The following is a 19444-nucleotide window of genomic DNA, read 5'->3' as shown; positions in this document are numbered from 1 at the left end:
GCAGGTAGAATAACATAAAACCCAAATAACACGATTCAACAGGCCTCTGCACATTCTAGCAAAACTGCGGCGCTGAAACATGCATTCATCCACACACTCGAGGGCAACATTCAAATATTATTCACATCAGAGGGAACAATATTAACCAGATCATAAAAACGACACGATAGAAAAATGAACACAGTAGTAACGCTACTGCAGATGTAAAAAAACAAAAGCAGTTCACTTACCAAAGCTGCTGTTCACTATTTAAAGACAAAATCCATCCTCCTTTCTTTGATTACAAAGAGTTTAATGCCACTGTTGTTCAGTACATCTGTGCGTTTCAGTTCCAGCAAGAGGTCCTTCTCGATTCAGGGACGCCAGTGATGACAGTCGAGCCTCCCCAGTTGTATTTCTCGAATATGTTTTAATGCGTTTGAGGATTGAAAATGTCCACTCGACAGAGGCAGTAGATATTGGGATTGTCACCGCCAAACATGCCAAAACGCAAACAATTTTATGTCACGTAAAAACTTCTTACATATCTTTAAACTTTAACTCTTACTACTACCAAGTTCTGCTAGCTAGTTTCACAACAGTCACACTAGCCCACTGACTAAAGCCTATTTTTTTACTTAGAGACAGCATTGGGGCGAAATCTGATTGGATAAAAGCTCTACTTAAAACAAGCTGCGCTGGAAGCAGCGCAACTGAGTAAGACAGTAGCTATGCAATGAGATAATAAGCTAATGGGAAAAATATTTAGAATCCATGTAGTGTATTTATGAAAAATAGTTAAATTATGAAATAGCTAAAACTTTGGGATTCTGTCAGTGTCTAGGCCAGCAAAGAAGGCCTTGCTGGCCCACCACTGCATTTTGTATATAGTATGTGACACAATGGCAATGTGTAGGCTTATGTAACTACCCTGGAACAACATAAAGACTCAGGCATTAAAGCACAGCATTTTAACACTATTTTTAATACTTTCACTATACCCAAGTACATTCAGAGTTATTACAGCCCCTAACTCTGAGACAGGCGACTTTGTTGCATTTCCCTAAACATCAGCAGCAACAGTTTGACTTTTATATCTCAGAGTTTCTCTTCAACCTTCCTCTACAGTATATGGCAGCTTATGTTTGTTGGATTTTCTTTGTATTTTATTTTTGCATCTTTCTTATTAATGCTGCTATGTCAAATTGAACAACTGTTCAATAAACTTAATTAAGCGTGACTGAACATAACTGTCATGCCTCTTTTTTCCCCCTTCCATATATATTTCATCCTGTCTGAAAGCTCATTTAAACTCAGAGTGTCTCCCTAAAGAGCTGAGTGTGCTCTGTCTATGGTCCCGGTCTGATCCCTCTCCAGGGTTCATCCCTCTGGCTGATCTGATGCAGTTCTCCAGGAAACATTTGCTCTGAGTTTCAGGATCTCCCAAGTCACTACAGGATCTCATCACATCAGTGATGGAGGAGTGTGCAGACTCCTCCATCACTGAAGTCCTCTGCAGAGAGGATATCATATTTGGATGTGACAGTATAGATTGGCCCTTGATGTTGTGCTGCAGCAAATCATTTTAGTTGATCATGAAGTGAGTGAAGAAAGCATATAACTGATAACTGGTAGTTGTTGGTGACACATGATCAAGCATTAATCAATACACTTGGACAAGCAGGCATGAAGACATGCAGTATGTTGTCAAATGCATGAATGCATTCAAAACACTGCAGGAACACACACCTGTAGTGCAGAAACAAAAAATAAAACATGCCTCAAACAAAAATACTCACCACATGGTGTCAATCACTTTTAAAATAAACAATTTCAATTGTAATAATGAATGATTATGCTGCATTTTATGAATCATGCTTCTGTGTTTTCTCCTGGCAATGGAAATGCCTTGACAGAGAACCATCTGCTATAAACTCTATATGCATATTTGACAATTTCACTATTTGCAAACTTTCCTATTAACCCTTTTACCAATAAAGTCAAACCTCAACTGGCTCAAAAGGAGAGTGGGCTGGCTAAAGCGGCAATCACTGCCAGCCTAAGTGAATAAGTGAATATGTTAGGACATGCATACATTTGCTTCACTGGACACAGTCATTTATAGAAGAAAATGATCTACATATTAACTTGTGAAAAACAAAAGACAGGTATAACAATAAGTAAATGTGGGATATCAAAAACGTTTTTGTTTACAATATTCTCTAATGGGAGCTGTGATCTTCCTCAAAGCTTCATTCTTTATTCATAAATCATGTGCAATGGTTGGGCCACATGGGGAGAAGTGTATAGTTCCTATTTTTCAGTTTGTTCCTGAAAATTCTGCAGAACTTTCAGAAAAAAATGTCAACGCAACAGATTTGTTATCTTCAATTCATGAGCGTCTTTACAGGTTTGTTCCTATAATGATTTTAAACATTAAATGTCTGAAAAAGTATCTTGACATGATTGTCAGTTGTGATTAAACATGCAAAAAAAAAACATAATCTCAGCGAACCCACCTTGGTGCAATGAAGGAAAACTCCAAACAGGAACAAATGCAAGAAATAGACCACCGCCCAGTGAAAATTGCATCGCTACTGCATTTGTACTATACTTCACAAGAAATACACTTAATTAAAATGTTACAGTGAGAGTACAGATTGGCTATATATGTTGTAAAGTGTCAAGTCATTTTATCTGATCCATAGGTGAATGCAGAAAACATGAAACATCTCTGGTAACCGTTATGTGTTAGTCATGAGTGATCAACCTTTAATCTATGTGTGCGGATTCATTGTTGTGTACAGCTGATGCATTCACATCACAACAGCATGCACAGTTGTTTGGGAACTATGTGAGAAAATATTGTACTCTTTAAGCAGTAATATAGTAATTCAAACCAATGTGTATACATATCAAATTCAGAAATAATAAAAACAAGACAGAAATTAAAATATTTAGAATATTTCATATTTCTTATTGCAGTGATTCATTCTTTCTGAAAGAGAAAAAGTAAAAGCACAAAAAAGTGCCTCACTTCATTTCAGCTTCATGGAGTACCTCTAAAGAACGTGACTATTTCAACACGAGGATGCAGTGGAAAGCGGTAAACATCTTTTTAATCAACAGGAATCTGAAGGCAAAGAAATATTGTAGATAAGGAAGGAAACACAGAAACGCAGACAGAAAAGAGGAAGCAGTGATTGCACAAATCTCACAATCCTGTTCATGCTGCACACAACATCCACACTCTGATTTCAAGGTAAGATCTACAAATGACAAACTGCTAAATATTGGAATTTGAAGTTATTGTAATATTTGAAAACTTTTTGTTTTATTTATATTTATACTTTTTCCACCTGCATTGTTTATTCTAGCAGTTCAAGGTAAATAAGAGTTTATACATTTTTTGCACATAGAGTACTAGTAGCAAATCAATTCAATCCATTGGAATAAAAACAAAATGAGTGTCTTCATGGTCTCTTTTCCCCTTTATATTAGATGAAGTGTTTTCTGCTGTTGGTGATGTTGACAGCATGTGCTGCAACTCCTCAAGGTAAAAAAAATCCTTATTTAACAGAGGGAATAACAAAAGGAAATGTTGGAGTTTGTAGGAGTCTGTTGCCATTTACCTCAAATTTGCTTACACACTCGTCATGCAAAACTCTTTTCGACAAATCGCATATTTTTTTGTACTATATTAATAGCAGATTTCTGAACTGGGCAAAATATGTAAGATATCTTTACTTATATTACCAATGTTATCTTTAATCATATGTCTGCTACATTTGAGATAAAACATTTATTATTTTCCATTTTCATATAAAATGTTCAACTAACATTGTTCTACAAAATTAGAAGAATTACGGTTAACAAATCTAACATAACAGAACAGTAATCAAGACTATTATGTTTCAAAATCAATCTTGGATGTTTTAATGATTTCGTAATTTTTTTAATCGTGGACATTTTCTTGACTCGATACAGCCAAAACACTGGTGCTCCTTCCACTTTCAATCATTACTGCATTTGAAAACTAAATGTACATCCAGTATATTTGTGCAAAACAAATAGATACCCGGCATAACAATAAGCAAACCAAAAAGCTAAGTGGAGTATCAAAAAGATTTTTGATAACGGTATGTAGTGTCTCTATTTGTATACGGCATCATAGTTGACATCACAGCAAGTATTTTCCTTCCTCAAAATGTTTTTATAAATCCTGAATGATGGCGTGCAGAGTAATGCTTATATGTGTGACAGAGTTCAACAGACAATGGTTCATATGGTACTGTTTCTAATACCGTGCAAGATGACGTTCAACCAAAATATCATGTCATTTGTTACCATAATCTTTTTATAATATTTATAACGAAGATAATGTAAAATGTAGTTAGTCAACTTTTACACTGCTACACCATATGGCTGGAAATAATAATCCATGCTGATGAACAAATCAATATAAAAAAAAATCGCCCCTTTCTTCTTTCAGATCTTTCAGGTAAAATGTTCATCTTTCCACAACAAACCAGCACAGCTAATGTGAGGCTGACAGCATCAAGACAGGATTTTGGTGCTGCAACCGTCTGTCACAGGTAAAACTGAATGTTCAAAATGTACAAAACAACCCATTGTATCTCTGACTGTGAAAAGTATCATGCATGTTAATGTCTTTTCAATGCCTACAGGTCCTTCACAGACCTTAAGAGAGACCATGGCCTTTTCTCTTTGGCCACACCCAGTTCTGCCAATGACTTCCTGATTTTCTGGGACGAAGCAAATACAGAGATGGAGGCCCATGTCAAGAATGCAAAGACAGAATATAAAGGGTTGGACTACAAGTCGAACATGTGGCACTCTATTTGTACAACATGGGACTCTGAGTCCGGACTGGTGCAGCTGTGGTTTGATGGACAACCTTCGATTAAGAAGTTTGCCAGCTCTGGATCAAACATCAGTGGCTCTACTAGAATTATCTTAGGACAGGTACAGTTTTATTAATAAGCACCATAATAAATGATCTAAATAAACACATTTATTCTTAGTTCATTGTGTGTATCTAGTGTATAGATTTCAGTAAAAATATTGTACAATTTAGCTTTTATTAATTGTATCTCAAACCACATTTGTAATCTACAGGAGCAGGATTCCCATGGTGGGAGGTTTGACTTGAAGCAGTGTTTCATTGGCATGATGTCTGATGTCCACATGTGGGACTACACCCTTTCCCCCTGTGAGATCCAGAAGTACGTGGATGAACTAAACTTCACCCCAGGGAATCTGCTCAACTGGAGTGCGCTGGAGTTCCAGATCACAGGCAGAGTGCTGATAGAAGATAAACAAAAGTTGTGTTCCTAAACTTTAAAACAAAACTACAATAATTTGAGTTACGCAAATCAAGTGGGTTTGAAATATTTCTCAATAAAGTCCTGCTACAAATGTGTGTTTTCACAGTCATCTTTATTGTGTGGTTAAACACAAAAATGTTCGCCCTGAGGCAGAAATGTTGGATTCTAATGCTGTATTCACACCAAACGCGATGTGATTTCTTTGCGTGACAAAATTACATAGAAAGTTTATGCAAAGACGCAAAAGGATGCGAGTAGATGCAAAATCTCGCCGGGCGGCGTGAGGGGACGCTAATGCATGACGCGAATACGTGCAAGTTGAACTTTTTCAACTCTGATGCAAAATTTGTGTGACGCTGTGTCGCGAAAGCCTATCAGCGTTGAGAATATTGTAGCCGTAGGTGGAAACCCAGAGCTCTGTGATACCTCATATTAGTAGAGACTGGATGAAACAATGTGTATCAATGTATGTGTATAAACCATATGGTACAGGGAACAACAGCATGCCACTCCCTGGACAGGCAGATATGGGTAATCTGAAATTACATGAAGGCAGAATGGCAACACCACTAACAAATCAAAAAAAAGGTATGAATTAGCTTGCATGCTTGTATTAAGACTAAATACAACCCTTTGGCTTAAGTATTTTTTGATTCAGGAGGTTATTTGAGATTACGTTGGCGCCTGTCTTTTGCAATGAAGTAGCTTCAAAATGAAAATGTGACATTCACCAGTATTTCAAAACATTCAGGGATACACCATTCATCATTAAATGTCATTCTGCAATCTGTGTGATTATGATCCCAAACATTATTTCCTGGTCTGTTAAATGTAATAGTTTTTCAAAATCAGTTATGAATCCGACAAAAATGTTACATGAAGCTCAGCACCTATGAAGGCTACAAATACACTAACTGCAAACTGCAGATACATTTTATACGCAAAACTATAAAGGCTGCAGGTCTATCACTATGACGCAGTATGACGGGATGCTGCGTCATTAACGAGTAATGCATATAGTCAAAATTAATGTAATTAACACATTGACAAGAACAAACGCACAAGAACCAGTCACACATATTTATATGACAACAAAGCAGGTAGAATAACATAAAACCCAAATAACACGATTCAACAGGCCTCTGCACATTCTAGCAAAACTGCGGCGCTAAAACACGCATTCAGCCACACACTCAAGGGCACCATTCAATTATTATTCACATCAGAGGGAAAAATATTCACCAGATCAGGGGTCTTCAACGTTTTTTAGGCCAAGGACCCCCAAACTGATAGAGAGATGGAGCAGGGACCTCCGACTATATATATTGTATACAATTGTGTTTTATATTAAACTGGGCATAGTGCCATGTATAAACATACCTTGTTATTGTGAAGTCAATGCTAAGTTATTCAAATAATATACAGGTTCATATATTCATGTTTTTGTTTTAAACATGTGCAAGGTACAGTGAGTAGGGTGGCCGTGCCACTGCCATTAAAAACATACCTTGTCAACTGCTACCAATGCCAATATCAACATTGTCTGTCAATTGCATGATAATCATGAATACAAGCTAATCAAATCGACGTTTTTATTTTAAACATAAATGTGGAAACCAAAATGAGTGATGGCCTATTAGTGCCACTACCATGCATAAACATACCTGTTATCTTGCATACAATGCTGGACTATTAAAATAATAGGCAGATTCATATTTTAAAGAAAAAAGAACTATATCATAAAAAAACGACACGATAGACAAATTAACACAGTAGTAACGCTACTGCAGATGTAAATACAAAAGCAGTTCACTTATCACTTGCTCCTTTCTTTAATTACAAAGAGTTTTATGCAACGGTTGTACATCGGTGCGGTTCAGTTCCAGCAAGAGGTCCTTTTCGATTGCCATGGACGCCAGTGATGACAGCCGAGCCTCCAGTTGTATTTCTTTAAGACGTTTTAATGTGTTTGATGACTGAAAATGTCCACTCGACAGAGGCAGTAGATATTGGGATTGTCACCGCCAAACATGCCAAAACGCAAAAAACTGTAATGTCACATAAAACCTTCTTCCAATCTTTAAACTGTAACTCTTACTACTACAAAGTTCTGCTAGCTAGTTTCACAACAGTCAGACTAGCCCACTGACCAATCAAGTCGCACGTTAATGCTGACGTACTTGGCTCTGCCAGCTAGAAGGCTCTGGCATGTCAAAGAATACGGCCAACATCCATCCATCCATCCATTTTCCTCCGCTTATCCGGGGTCGGGTCGCGGTGGAAGCAGGCCAAGCAGGCCAGGCAGGCTGACCCAGACTTCCCTCTCGCCCACAACATTTTCCAGCTCATACTGGGGATAATAGGCTTAAGTAACTATCCTGGAACAACGTAAAGACTCAGACATTAAAGCAGCCATACAGCATTTTAACACTAGTGTTTAATAATTTCACTTTACCCGTGTACATCCAGAGTGCGCATACATGGAATTTGACTCCGGTTACACATTACTCTCATCGTACATACACGCACATGAAATATACAATAAACAAGAGAAATATAAAAACAAGGACATTAAAGACAACAAGTAGAACAGAGAAACTAAGCATAAACATTTAACATTTAAATACTATGTAAGGTATAAATATATATCTAAGAATATATATGAGCATAAAGAACAACACAATGACAATGGACAATGGATTTGGGATATTAGTGCAGAAGGTGATAATAGTGCAAGTAGTGCAAATGAAGATGCAATATGTCTGTTTACTTGTTCATGAGAATGACGGCCACTGGAAAGACGCTGTTCCTGTGTCTGGTGGTTTTGGCGTACAGAGCTCTGTAGCGCCTACCAGAGGGGAGGAGTTGGAACAGCTTGTGTCCAGGGTGTGAAGGGTCAGCAGTGATCTTTCCTGCCCGTTTCCTGACTCTGGACGTGTACAAGTCCAGGATGGGGGGCAGGCTGGAACCATTGATCCTCTCTGCAGACCTGACAATCCGTTGTAGTCTGTTTCTGTCCTGTTTAGTGGACGAGTCAAACCACACAGTGATGGAGGAGCAGAGAACAGACTGGATGATGGTGAAGTAGAAAAGAATCAGCAGCTCCTGAGACAAGTTGAACTTCCTGAGCTGGCGCAGGAAGTACAGCCTCTGCTGGGCCTTATTCCTGATGGTGTCGTGTTTGGGGGCCCACTTTAGGTCCTGAGAGATTGTGGATCCCAGAAACCTGAAGGTCTCCACAGCCGACACAGTGTTGTTGAGTATGGTGAGGGGGGGCTTAATACATCAAACACACAATGAACACACAATACCGTGTTCCCGTTCAAGCTAGGTGCTTAACCGTTAATGAAGAAACTCTTATTGCAGAGGAATATCTTATGAGCACTTTTCTTTTAGTCTGCACCATCAATTATCTTACTTTTCTTTATGTGAAGTCAATTGAGTTACTATACTCTGACAAGATTTGTATCTGCTTCCGGATTCGCCAGGACTTCAAAATAAAGGACCCAAAACGTAAAATGTTACAATGGAAAATAATAAATGTATTATCTCAAATAAAGCAAAATAAAAGCTAGCAGGAAGTCATTATCTTAAGTAACTAGCAAATAACGGTTTGTAGGAAATAGTCACCTTATTAACAGAACCTCTCGGGAGTTATTTACACCTTAAAATTAAGCAAAACACAAACAAGACGATGACACACACGATGACTTAACTAAGCCCAGACACCGTAAGTAAGCCTTGCGGTGAGATGACTTTGTGGCCGACGGTGTGGTCCTTCTGAGTTCCTCGGTTGAACTCAGGCTGCGCAGCTCCGTGCTGGGCGATAATAAAACTCTCTGTGGCAGAGAATTTCTTCGAAAGTCAAGGGAATTCTCGTCCTTGGAACCGGCATAAAGTCAACTTGATTTCTCTGAAGAATCCGTTTTCTTCACGTCTGCAGGCAAATTGTCCTTCTCTTTTAAGGATGCAAAACAAAAATGGAAACTGTTGGTATTCGTCCCGCGAATTGAAGACTGGCCTAGGGAATCTAAAAACAAGCAACGTTACTGTGTGCTTCCATACCCTGACGGAGGTCAGAGGGACAAGCGGTGCATTCAGGTACATTCAGTGATTTTGTAAGTTGGCGGCATCCGGTCGTAAAACCGGAAGTCCCGCCTCGGCATCCCTGGCCTCGTCCAATGAGAGCAGCTCTGAGTTCTCTCAACCGAACTACCTCAGAATTTCACAAGTAGATGTGAAATGGGGTTTGAGTGCCATCTCTAACTGCAATCAGGCCTCTGAATGAACATACAGGCCCGATCCCTATGTTTCAAAGCACATGGTCCCAACTCAACCTTGAATCTATGGGTGCGGATTCTTTGTTGTGTACAGCTGATGCATGTGAAACAAAGATGAAAACATTCAAATCACAACAGCATGCACAGTTGTTTGAGAACTATGTCAGAAAATATAGTACTCTTCAAGCTTAAGTATAGTAATTTAAACCAATATCCTGATACCACTCCTGTAAAATTAGCCTAAAACGCCTATCCAAGGCATACCCAAAGTAAATTGAAAGCTGTTATTGAACCATTGCATTGTTTTGGTCTCTTTTGAAAGGTAACACTGAAGTTTTTTCCCCAACAGTCAGAATCACTGTAAGTGCTACTGGCATTGAGTAATAGAAGTTTAAACACACTGAAGTAGAAGGTTTTTATTTTCGCCTGAATATTTTTTTGCAAACAGATGCCTGCAGATGACTATAGCTGGGACTTATTAGCTGGAAAACACAATGGGACCACAGCATGAAGCCTCACCTAGTCCCAGTTCAAATTTGATAACAATACCACAGAAAATGAATATTTTACACATGTTTTTCTGAGGGTATGTCTAGGCGTTTTCCAAAAAAGGCCATTTGGAGACGCTTGTTAACCATGGTCACATACCTAGGCTAAAAAGGCCTAACCCACTCCTGATCTGAAGCTACATCATATGATTGCCTATTATGTAATGTATAAGTTATTTTGCCATTATTCACTTTCTTAAAGTCTCCAAAACTCTCAAAAACCACACGTTTTACGCACGGACGCAGGGAGCTGACCTTCGCTGTCACGCAGTGACGTCCTGTGTTGTGGCTCTAAATCCACCCACTGAAGCTGTATATCGTTATTTTTAAAATTGTATTGGCTATATGAAGCATCAGTAATCAGAACGATTGGTTGCAATTGGCTTGGTCTTTACACGAAAGAAGAGGGGCAGGCACTTACATGCGAACTGGAGTTACGACAGAAAATACATAAATAATTAGGCATATCTGCCGGCTAATTTGAAATGATGCATGTTAGAAAAATTCACCCGAGACCGATGGAAAATCATCTAACAATAGGCCATTTATTCTTGCAAGAAGGAGACAGAGTTGATTCACATACAGTATACATGGATCAAGGCTGCTCAGAGGTCTGACTCTGAGCTTTGGATATTTGTTCCAAGTAAACAATAGTGTCACATGCAATCTATGTTACAAAATCACAACACACACAAATTGCCTTCATTCAGCATATTCTAAGTATCAGGACACTTTCACAATTCGTTCTAGTACAAAGGTCACTTTTATCATCGGAAGACGCCAGACTAAACAACTGTGGCGTTTAACGTCAGAGGACACATAAGGACACCAGACTGTGTAAGCACACCTTATAATTGGTCATTTAGATTTTCCCCAATAATGCAACAGCAGTCCGTGCGTATTTATTCGCGTAATAATGTGTTTTGGACTGAATATTTTACTGAATTGGATCGTCTGGACCTTTACCAATGTAACAAGACCGTTTTTGTTGGAATATTATCGATGGGTGGATTACTATGAGGCTTCATAAGAGAGTTGCCTCAATTTTGTAATTGTTTATTTGTTGGTGGTCTGACATATCTGTTGATTGTACCTGCTGTTGTAATTGTATCTTGAAATGGTTTCCATAAATCGAATCACAAGAATCTTAGCTTTCCAAAGATTTGTCGCATCAGTACCTATACATAGCAGTGGTGTACATAACACAGATGTACACTTAACACTGTTACCCTGCGTTAACAGGATATGTATACATATTAAATTCTGAAATAGTAAAAACAAGTCAGAAATTTTAATGTTTTGAATATTTCTTATTGCAGTGATTCATTCTTTCTGAAACACAAAAAGTAAAAGCACAAAAAATTGCCTCACTTTACTTCAGCTTCATGGAGTACCTCACAATGAGGTGACTATTTCAACATGAGGAGGACTTTGACTGTAAATTCTGTTGACTCAGTGGAAAGCGGTGAAGGAAACACAGAGACACGCAGATATAAATGAGGAGCAGTGATTGCACAAAACTCACAATCCTGCACACAACATCCAGACTCTGATTTCAAGGTAAGATCTACACATGACAAACTGCAAAATATAGGAATTTAAAGTTATTGTATTATTTGGAAACCTTTTGTTTTATTTATATTTTTTTTTTTACTTTTTCCACCTGCATTGTTTATTCTAGCAGTTCAAGGAAAATCTGATTTAATTAATTTGTTGCACATAGAGTACTAAAAGCAAGTAAAAAGTGTTGACTTCATGGTCTCTTTTCCCCTTTATATTAGATGAAGTTTTTGCTGTTGTTGGTGATGTTGACAGCATGTGCTGCAACTCCTCAAGGTAAAATAAAATCCTTATTTAACAGAGGGAATAACAAAATGAAATGTTGGAGTTAGTAGTAGTTTGTTGCCATTTTCCTCAAATTTGCTCACATACTTGTCATGCAATACTCTTTTAGACACAGGAAACATAATCTTTTCCAAATTCTAGATTTTGCAGATTTTCTTGACTCGATACAGCCAAAACACTGGTGCTCCTTCCACTTTCAATCATTACTGCATTTGAAGATTAAATGTACTGTACCTATATACAGTATACTTGTACAAAACAAATAGATACCCGGCATAACAATAAGCAAACCAAAAAAGCTAAGTGGAGTATCAAAAAGATTTTTAATAACGGTATGTAGTGTCTCTATTTGTATACGACATCATAGTTGACATCACAGCAAGTATTTTCCTTCCTCAAAATGTTTTTATAAATCCTGAATGATGGCGTGCAGAGCAATGCTTATATGTGTGACAGAGTTCAACAGACAATGGTTCATATGGTACTGTTTCTAATACCATGCAAGATGATGTTCAACCAAAATATCATGTCATTTGTTACCACAATCTTTTTATAATATTTATAACGAAGATAATGTAAAATGTAGTTAGTCAACTTTTACACTGCTACACCATATGGCTGGAAATAATAATCCATGCTGATGAATTTAAAAAACTCCCTTTCTTCTTTCAGATCTTTCAGGTAAAATGTTCACCTTTCCACAAGAAACCAACACAGCTAATGTGAGGCTGACAGCATCAAGACAGGATTTTGGTGCTGCAACCGTCTGTCACAGGTAAAACTGAATGTTCAAAATGTACAAAACAACCCATTGTATCTCTTGTCTGTGAAAAGTATCATGCATGATAATGTCTTTTCAATGCCTACAGGTCCTTCACAGACCTTAAGAGAGACCATGGCCTTTTCTCTTTGGCCACATCCAGTGAGTCCAATGACTTCCTGATTTTCTGGGATGAAGTAAATATAGAGATGGTGGCCCGTGTCAAGAATGCAAAGATAGAATATAAAGGGTTGGACTACAAGTCGAACATGTGGCACTCTATTTGTACAACATGGGACTCTGAGTCCGGACTGGTGCAGCTGTGGTTTGATGGAAAACCTTTAATGAAGAAATTTGCCAGCTCTGGATCAAACATCAGTGGCTCTCCTATAATTATCTTAGGACAGGTACAGTTTTATTAATAAGCACCATAATAAATGATCTAAATAAACACATTTATTCTTAGTTCATTGTGTGTATATAGTGTATAGATTTCAGTACAAATATAGTACAATTTAGCTTTTATTAACTATATCTCAAACCACATTTGTAATCTACAGGAGCAGGATTCCTATGGTGGGGGGTTTGACTTGAAGCAGTGTTTCATTGGCATGATGTCTGATGTCCACATGTGGGACTACACCCTTTCCCCCTGTGAGATCCAGAAGTACATGGAAGGACTAAACTTCACCCCAGGGAATGTGCTCAACTGGAGTGCGCTGGAGTTCCAGATCACAGGCAGAGTGCTTATAGAAGATAAACAAAAGTTGTGTTCCTAAACTTTAAAACAAAACTACAATAATTTGAGTCACGCAAATCAAGTGGGTTTGAAGTATTTCTCAATAAAGTCGTGCTACAAATGTGTGTCTTCACAGTCATCTATATTGTGTGGTTAAACACAAAAATGTTCGCCCAGAGGCAGAAATGTTGGATTTTAATGCTGTGTTCACACCAAACGCGATGTGATTTCTTTGCGTAACAAAATTACATAGAAAGTTTATGCAAAGACGCAAAAGGATGGGAGTAGACGCAAAATCTCGCCGGGCGGCGTGAGGGGACGGTAATGCATGACGCAAATACGCGCAAGTTGAACTTTTTCAACTCTGATGCAAAATTTGTGTGACGCTGTGTCGCGAAAGCCTATCAGCGTTGAGAATATTGTAGCCGTAGGTGGAAACCCAGAGCTCTGTGATACCTCATATTAGTAGAGACCGGATGAAACTATAAATGTATGTCTATAAACCATATGGTACAGGGAACAATAGCATGCCATACCCTGGACAGGCAGATATGGGTAATCTGAAATGACATGAAGGCAGAATGGCAACACCACTAACAAATATAAAAAAGTTAGAAATTAGCTTGCATGCTTGTATTAAGACTAAATAGAACCCTTTGGCTTAAGTATTTCTTGCTTCAGGAGGTTATTCGAGATTACGTTGGCGCCTGTCTTTTGCAATGAAGTAGCTTTACCTTTAGATCCCGAGCGGAGCCCAATTGGGCTCTAGAGGGGGGAAGAAGAGTGTACACATGTAATACAAATCACTTTTGAGAACGAATTAAATGATATTTTAAAATATTTCAAAAACGTACATGACAAAGAGATTTTGATCAAATGGACCATGTAACCTATTGTAATCACTCAAAAACATATATATACACAAAGTACTTCAAGGTACTACAAGTACTACCACAATTTCACCTATTTCTCACCAGGAGAAGCCGAGCAATGTTCTCCGTTATCAGTCCCAGCCGCGATCTACGGCACTTTCACACAAACACTTCATATCCAGGACCACGAGCAGAACACACTCTATCGAACTATCGCCTCCAAATTATTCTACTTTAAACCATTAGAAAGTTACTATTGATCTGCCACAGATATCAACTCAGCCCATCATCATAAATATTGAAACGCTCCGTACCTTTTAGATGTTTCCTGGATGAAAATCAAAACAAAAAAAGAATAATCCATGCCGGCATATCGAAGCCGTCTCTCTCCTCTGCTGGTAAAAAAACGTAGTCTCTACGAGCTCCTATGACGAATGAATAATAATTTCAGTTTTGGCCAATGGGTTTGACCCATGGGGGCGGATCACAGTTTTCGATTATTTTATTGGCTTAAAATTCTGTCAAACAACTCAAATAACAAATCACTACAATGCCCAGATTCTTCCGGGTTCAGAACTGTAAGAATTGCGCAAATCGGCCAATCACAGGCTGTGTTAGGTTCATATACATCCCGTAAAACTGAAATTCTGACAAAAATTAGCCATATTTTACAGGTTTTTATATAGCACAGGCTCTCAAAATGATGCCAAACTGCTGTATTAGATAGATTGAACACTATTAGTGATAAAAGAAGTGAAATAAATAGTTATATAGTATTTAAAAGTCCAATAAAAGAGCTATATTGGCTGCTTCTAAAATCAGAATTGACGTTGGCTGACCAAAGCCGACCTGTACACCGGCATTGATTTATCAGGCATACTTCACTCTATCAAAGCCAATTTTTTTTTAAAAAGGACAAAAGACATCTTGTGATATGATTTGAGAGAGTTTAAGCCTTGGACTGCATCATTTCAAATCAATAAAAGTGCTTTTCTTTTCAGGCGAACCTGAACATTTTTTATTTGAGCTGTGTGTTATATTCATTCAGCATTAACCAATAACATATACACTGATATGTACATATATTAAAAAACTATCACAAGTGTTAGTGTTATAATACCATTGAAATTATTCAAATAGACCTTGTAGTTAGCGAGATAAGCCCCTTAGAGTGTGGGTATGAAATGTTCGAGCAGAGGGCTGAAAATAGGCTTAGTGGTTAAAAGGTAATAAAAATGTGACATTCACCAGTATTTCAAAACATTCAGGGATACACCATTCATCATTAAATGTCATTCTGCAATCTGTGTGATTGTGATCCCAAACATTATTTCCTGGTCTGTTAAATGTAATAGTTTTTCAAAATCAGTTATGAATCCGACAAAAATGTTACATGAAGCTCAGCACCTATGAAGGCTACAAATACACTAACTGCAAACTGCAGATACATTTTATACGCAAAACTATAAAGGCTGCAGGTCTATCACTATGACGCAGTATGACGGGATGCTGCGTCATTAACGAGTAATGCATATAGTCAAAATTAATGTAATTAACACATTGACAAGAACAAACGCACAAGAACCAGTCACACATATTTATATGACAACAAAGCAGGTAGAATAACATAAAACCCAAATAACACGATTCAACAGGCCTCTGCACATTCTAGCAAAACTGCGGCGCTAAAACACGCATTCAGCCACACACTCAAGGGCACCATTCAATTATTATTCACATCAGAGGGAAAAATATTCACCAGATCAGGGGTCTTCAACGTTTTTTAGGCCAAGGACCCCCAAACTGATAGAGAGATGGAGCAGGGACCTCCGACTATATATATTGTATACAATTGTGTTTTATATTAAACTGGGCATAGTGCCATGTATAAACATACCTTGTTATTGTGAAGTCAATGCTAAGTTATTCAAATAATATACAGGTTCATATATTCATGTTTTTGTTTTAAACATGTGCAAGGTACAGTGAGTAGGGTGGCCGTGCCACTGCCATTAAAAACATACCTTGTCAACTGCTACCAATGCCAATATCAACATTGTCTGTCAATTGCATGATAATCATGAATACAAGCTAATCAAATCGACGTTTTTATTTTAAACATAAATGTGGAAACCAAAATGAGTGATGGCCTATTAGTGCCACTACCTTGCATAAACATACCTGTTATCTTGCATACAATGCTGGACTATTAAAATAATAGGCAGATTCATATTTTAAAGAAAAAAGAACTATATCATAAAAAAACGACACGATAGACAAATTAACACAGTAGTAACGCTACTGCAGATGTAAATACAAAAGCAGTTCACTTATCACTTGCTCCTTTCTTTAATTACAAAGAGTTTTATGCAACGGTTGTACATCGGTGCGGTTCAGTTCCAGCAAGAGGTCCTTTTCGATTGCCATGGACGCCAGTGATGACAGCCGAGCCTCCAGTTGTATTTCTTTAAGACGTTTTAATGTGTTTGATGACTGAAAATGTCCACTCGACAGAGGCAGTAGATATTGGGATTGTCACCGCCAAACATGCCAAAACGCAAAAAACTGTAATGTCACATAAAACCTTCTTCCAATCTTTAAACTGTAACTCTTACTACTACAAAGTTCTGCTAGCTAGTTTCACAACAGTCAGACTAGCCCACTGACCAATCAAGTCGCACGTTAATGCTGACGTACTTGGCTCTGCCAGCTAGAAGGCTCTGGCATGTCAAAGAATACGGCCAACATCCATCCATCCATCCATTTTCCTCCGCTTATCCGGGGTCGGGTCGCGGTGGAAGCAGGCCAAGCAGGCCAGGCAGGCTGACCCAGACTTCCCTCTCGCCCACAACATTTTCCAGCTCATACTGGGGATAATAGGCTTAAGTAACTATCCTGGAACAACGTAAAGACTCAGACATTAAAGCAGCCATACAGCATTTTAACACTAGTGTTTAATAATTTCACTTTACCCATGTACATCCACAGTGCGCATACATGGAATTTGACTCCGGTTACACATTACTCTCATCGTACATACACGCACATGAAATATACAATAAACAAGAGAAATATAAAAACAAGGACATTAAAGACAACAAGTAGAACAGAGAAACTAAGCATAAACATTTAACATTTAAATACTATGTAAGGTATAAATATATATCTAAGAATATATATGAGCATAAAGAACAACACAATGACAATGGACAATGGATTTGGGATATTAGTGCAGAAGGTGATAATAGTGCAAGTAGTGCAAATGAAGATGCAATATGTCTGTTTACTTGTTCATGAGAATGACGGCCACTGGAAAGACGCTGTTCCTGTGTCTGGTGGTTTTGGCGTACAGAGCTCTGTAGCGCCTACCAGAGGGGAGGAGTTGGAACAGCTTGTGTCCAGGGTGTGAAGGGTCAGCAGTGATCTTTCCTGCCCGTTTCCTGACTCTGGACGTGTACAAGTCCAGGATGGGGGGCAGGCTGGAACCATTGATCCTCTCTGCAGACCTGACAATCCGTTGTAGTCTGTTTCTGTCCTGTTTAGTGGACGATGTTGAGGCTGAAACTGGTGGAGGAAGCGCAAGGCCGCTGCTGTGTTTACTTCTTTCTGCGCAGGCGCATCATAAAGTAACTCGATCCGGTCCAAATTCAAAACAGTATTTAATTAAACAATGACGACTGTAAACTGATGATGACAATTACAAACTATAATACACTATCGATAGTATGCATCTCGAGAGCAGAGACCACGTGCAACTCCACTCACAGGCCCGACCAAGTCGGATCCTGCAAAGCGAACTACCATGGCCCGGCGCACGTCCTCGCAAACAGTCCTTTTATGTCCTTTGATGGTCGTAAAGTGTCCGGAATCTGTCGTAAAACACAAAGGCCGTCTTCTGGGGTCAGTGATTGGCTTCCAATCGCTCTGACGCCTCCTTCATCGATCCGCTGCTCATCTCAATGGCTGGACCCCTTGTGACATCACCTCTGACATCACCTCTGACCTGGGACCGCATGGTCTTACCCAGGAGTGCTCTCTGTTTTATGGCCGTCTGCTTCCCTTCAGTTGTCTCCGGTTCTCCTCCTCCTTCCTTGGCCATTTGTCCAGCACCTCTGCGTCCCCTTTGATGTCTCTGCCTCATGGCTCAGAACCCCCATAACGATGTGACTGTACTTTGGTTCAACACTTCCAATGATTATGTTAAAAGACTCCTACAAGTAAACTTATTGCAAACATATAATATCTTCTATAAGTAAACATCCTGTAAACCTATATTACATTCCATAAGTAAATATATTGTGACTCTTAACATAATTTACATTCTCATCATTGTGACAATTTCATTCACCACTAGGGGTGCTATAAATTCTACTAAATAATGCTTTTAATTCTTAAATTCTCCACAACGAGTCAAACCACACAGTGATGGAGGAGCAGAGAACAGACTGGATGATGGTGAAGTAGAAAAGAATCAGCAGCTCCTGAGACAAGTTGAACTTCCTGAGCTGGCGCAGGAAGTACAGCCTCTGCTGGGCCTTATTCCTGATGGTGTCGTGTTTGGGGGCCCACTTTAGGTCCTGAGAGATTGTGGATCCCAGAAACCTGAAGGTCTCCACAGCCGACACAGTGTTGTTGAGTATGGTGAGGGGGGGCTTAATACATCAAACACACAATGAACACACAATACCGTGTTCCCGTTCAAGCTAGGTGCTTAACCGTTAATGAAGAAACTCTTATTGCAGAGGAATATCTTATGAGCACTTTTCTTTTAGTCTGCACCATCAATTATCTTACTTTTCTTTATGTGAAGTCAATTGAGTTACTATACTCTGACAAGATTTGTATCTGCTTCCGGATTCGCCAGGACTTCAAAATAAAGGACCCAAAACGTAAAATGTTACAATGGAAAATAATAAATGTATTATCTCAAATAAAGCAAAATAAAAGCTAGCAGGAAGTCATTATCTTAAGTAACTAGCAAATAACGGTTTGTAGGAAATAGTCACCTTATTAACAGAACCTCTCGGGAGTCATTTACACCTTAAAATTAAGCAAAACACAAACAAGACGATG

The 19444-nt window shown here is 38.6% G+C and overlaps 1 protein-coding gene across 1 annotated transcript; it reads left to right on the top strand.

The window, feature by feature from the left end:
• The first annotated feature begins 3377 nt into the window (after positions 1-3377).
• LOC306700440 (uncharacterized protein) lies at positions 3378-13587 on the top strand. The gene is made up of 9 exons (XM_079165459.1): positions 3378-3535; positions 4472-4574; positions 4668-4965; positions 5119-5329; positions 11663-11715; positions 11937-11991; positions 12673-12775; positions 12870-13167; positions 13321-13587. Exons 1-9 carry the CDS (start codon positions 3481-3483, stop codon positions 13537-13539), a joined length of 1395 nt encoding a protein of 464 aa, XP_079021585.1. The 5' UTR covers positions 3378-3480; the 3' UTR covers positions 13540-13587.
• The last annotated feature ends 5857 nt before the right edge of the window (positions 13588-19444 follow it).

This window comes from Pholis gunnellus (genome assembly GCF_910591455.1).
Source record: "Pholis gunnellus genome assembly, chromosome: 8".
NCBI lineage: Eukaryota > Metazoa > Chordata > Actinopteri > Perciformes > Pholidae > Pholis > Pholis gunnellus.
This window is presented reverse-complemented; position numbering and strand designations above follow the sequence as displayed.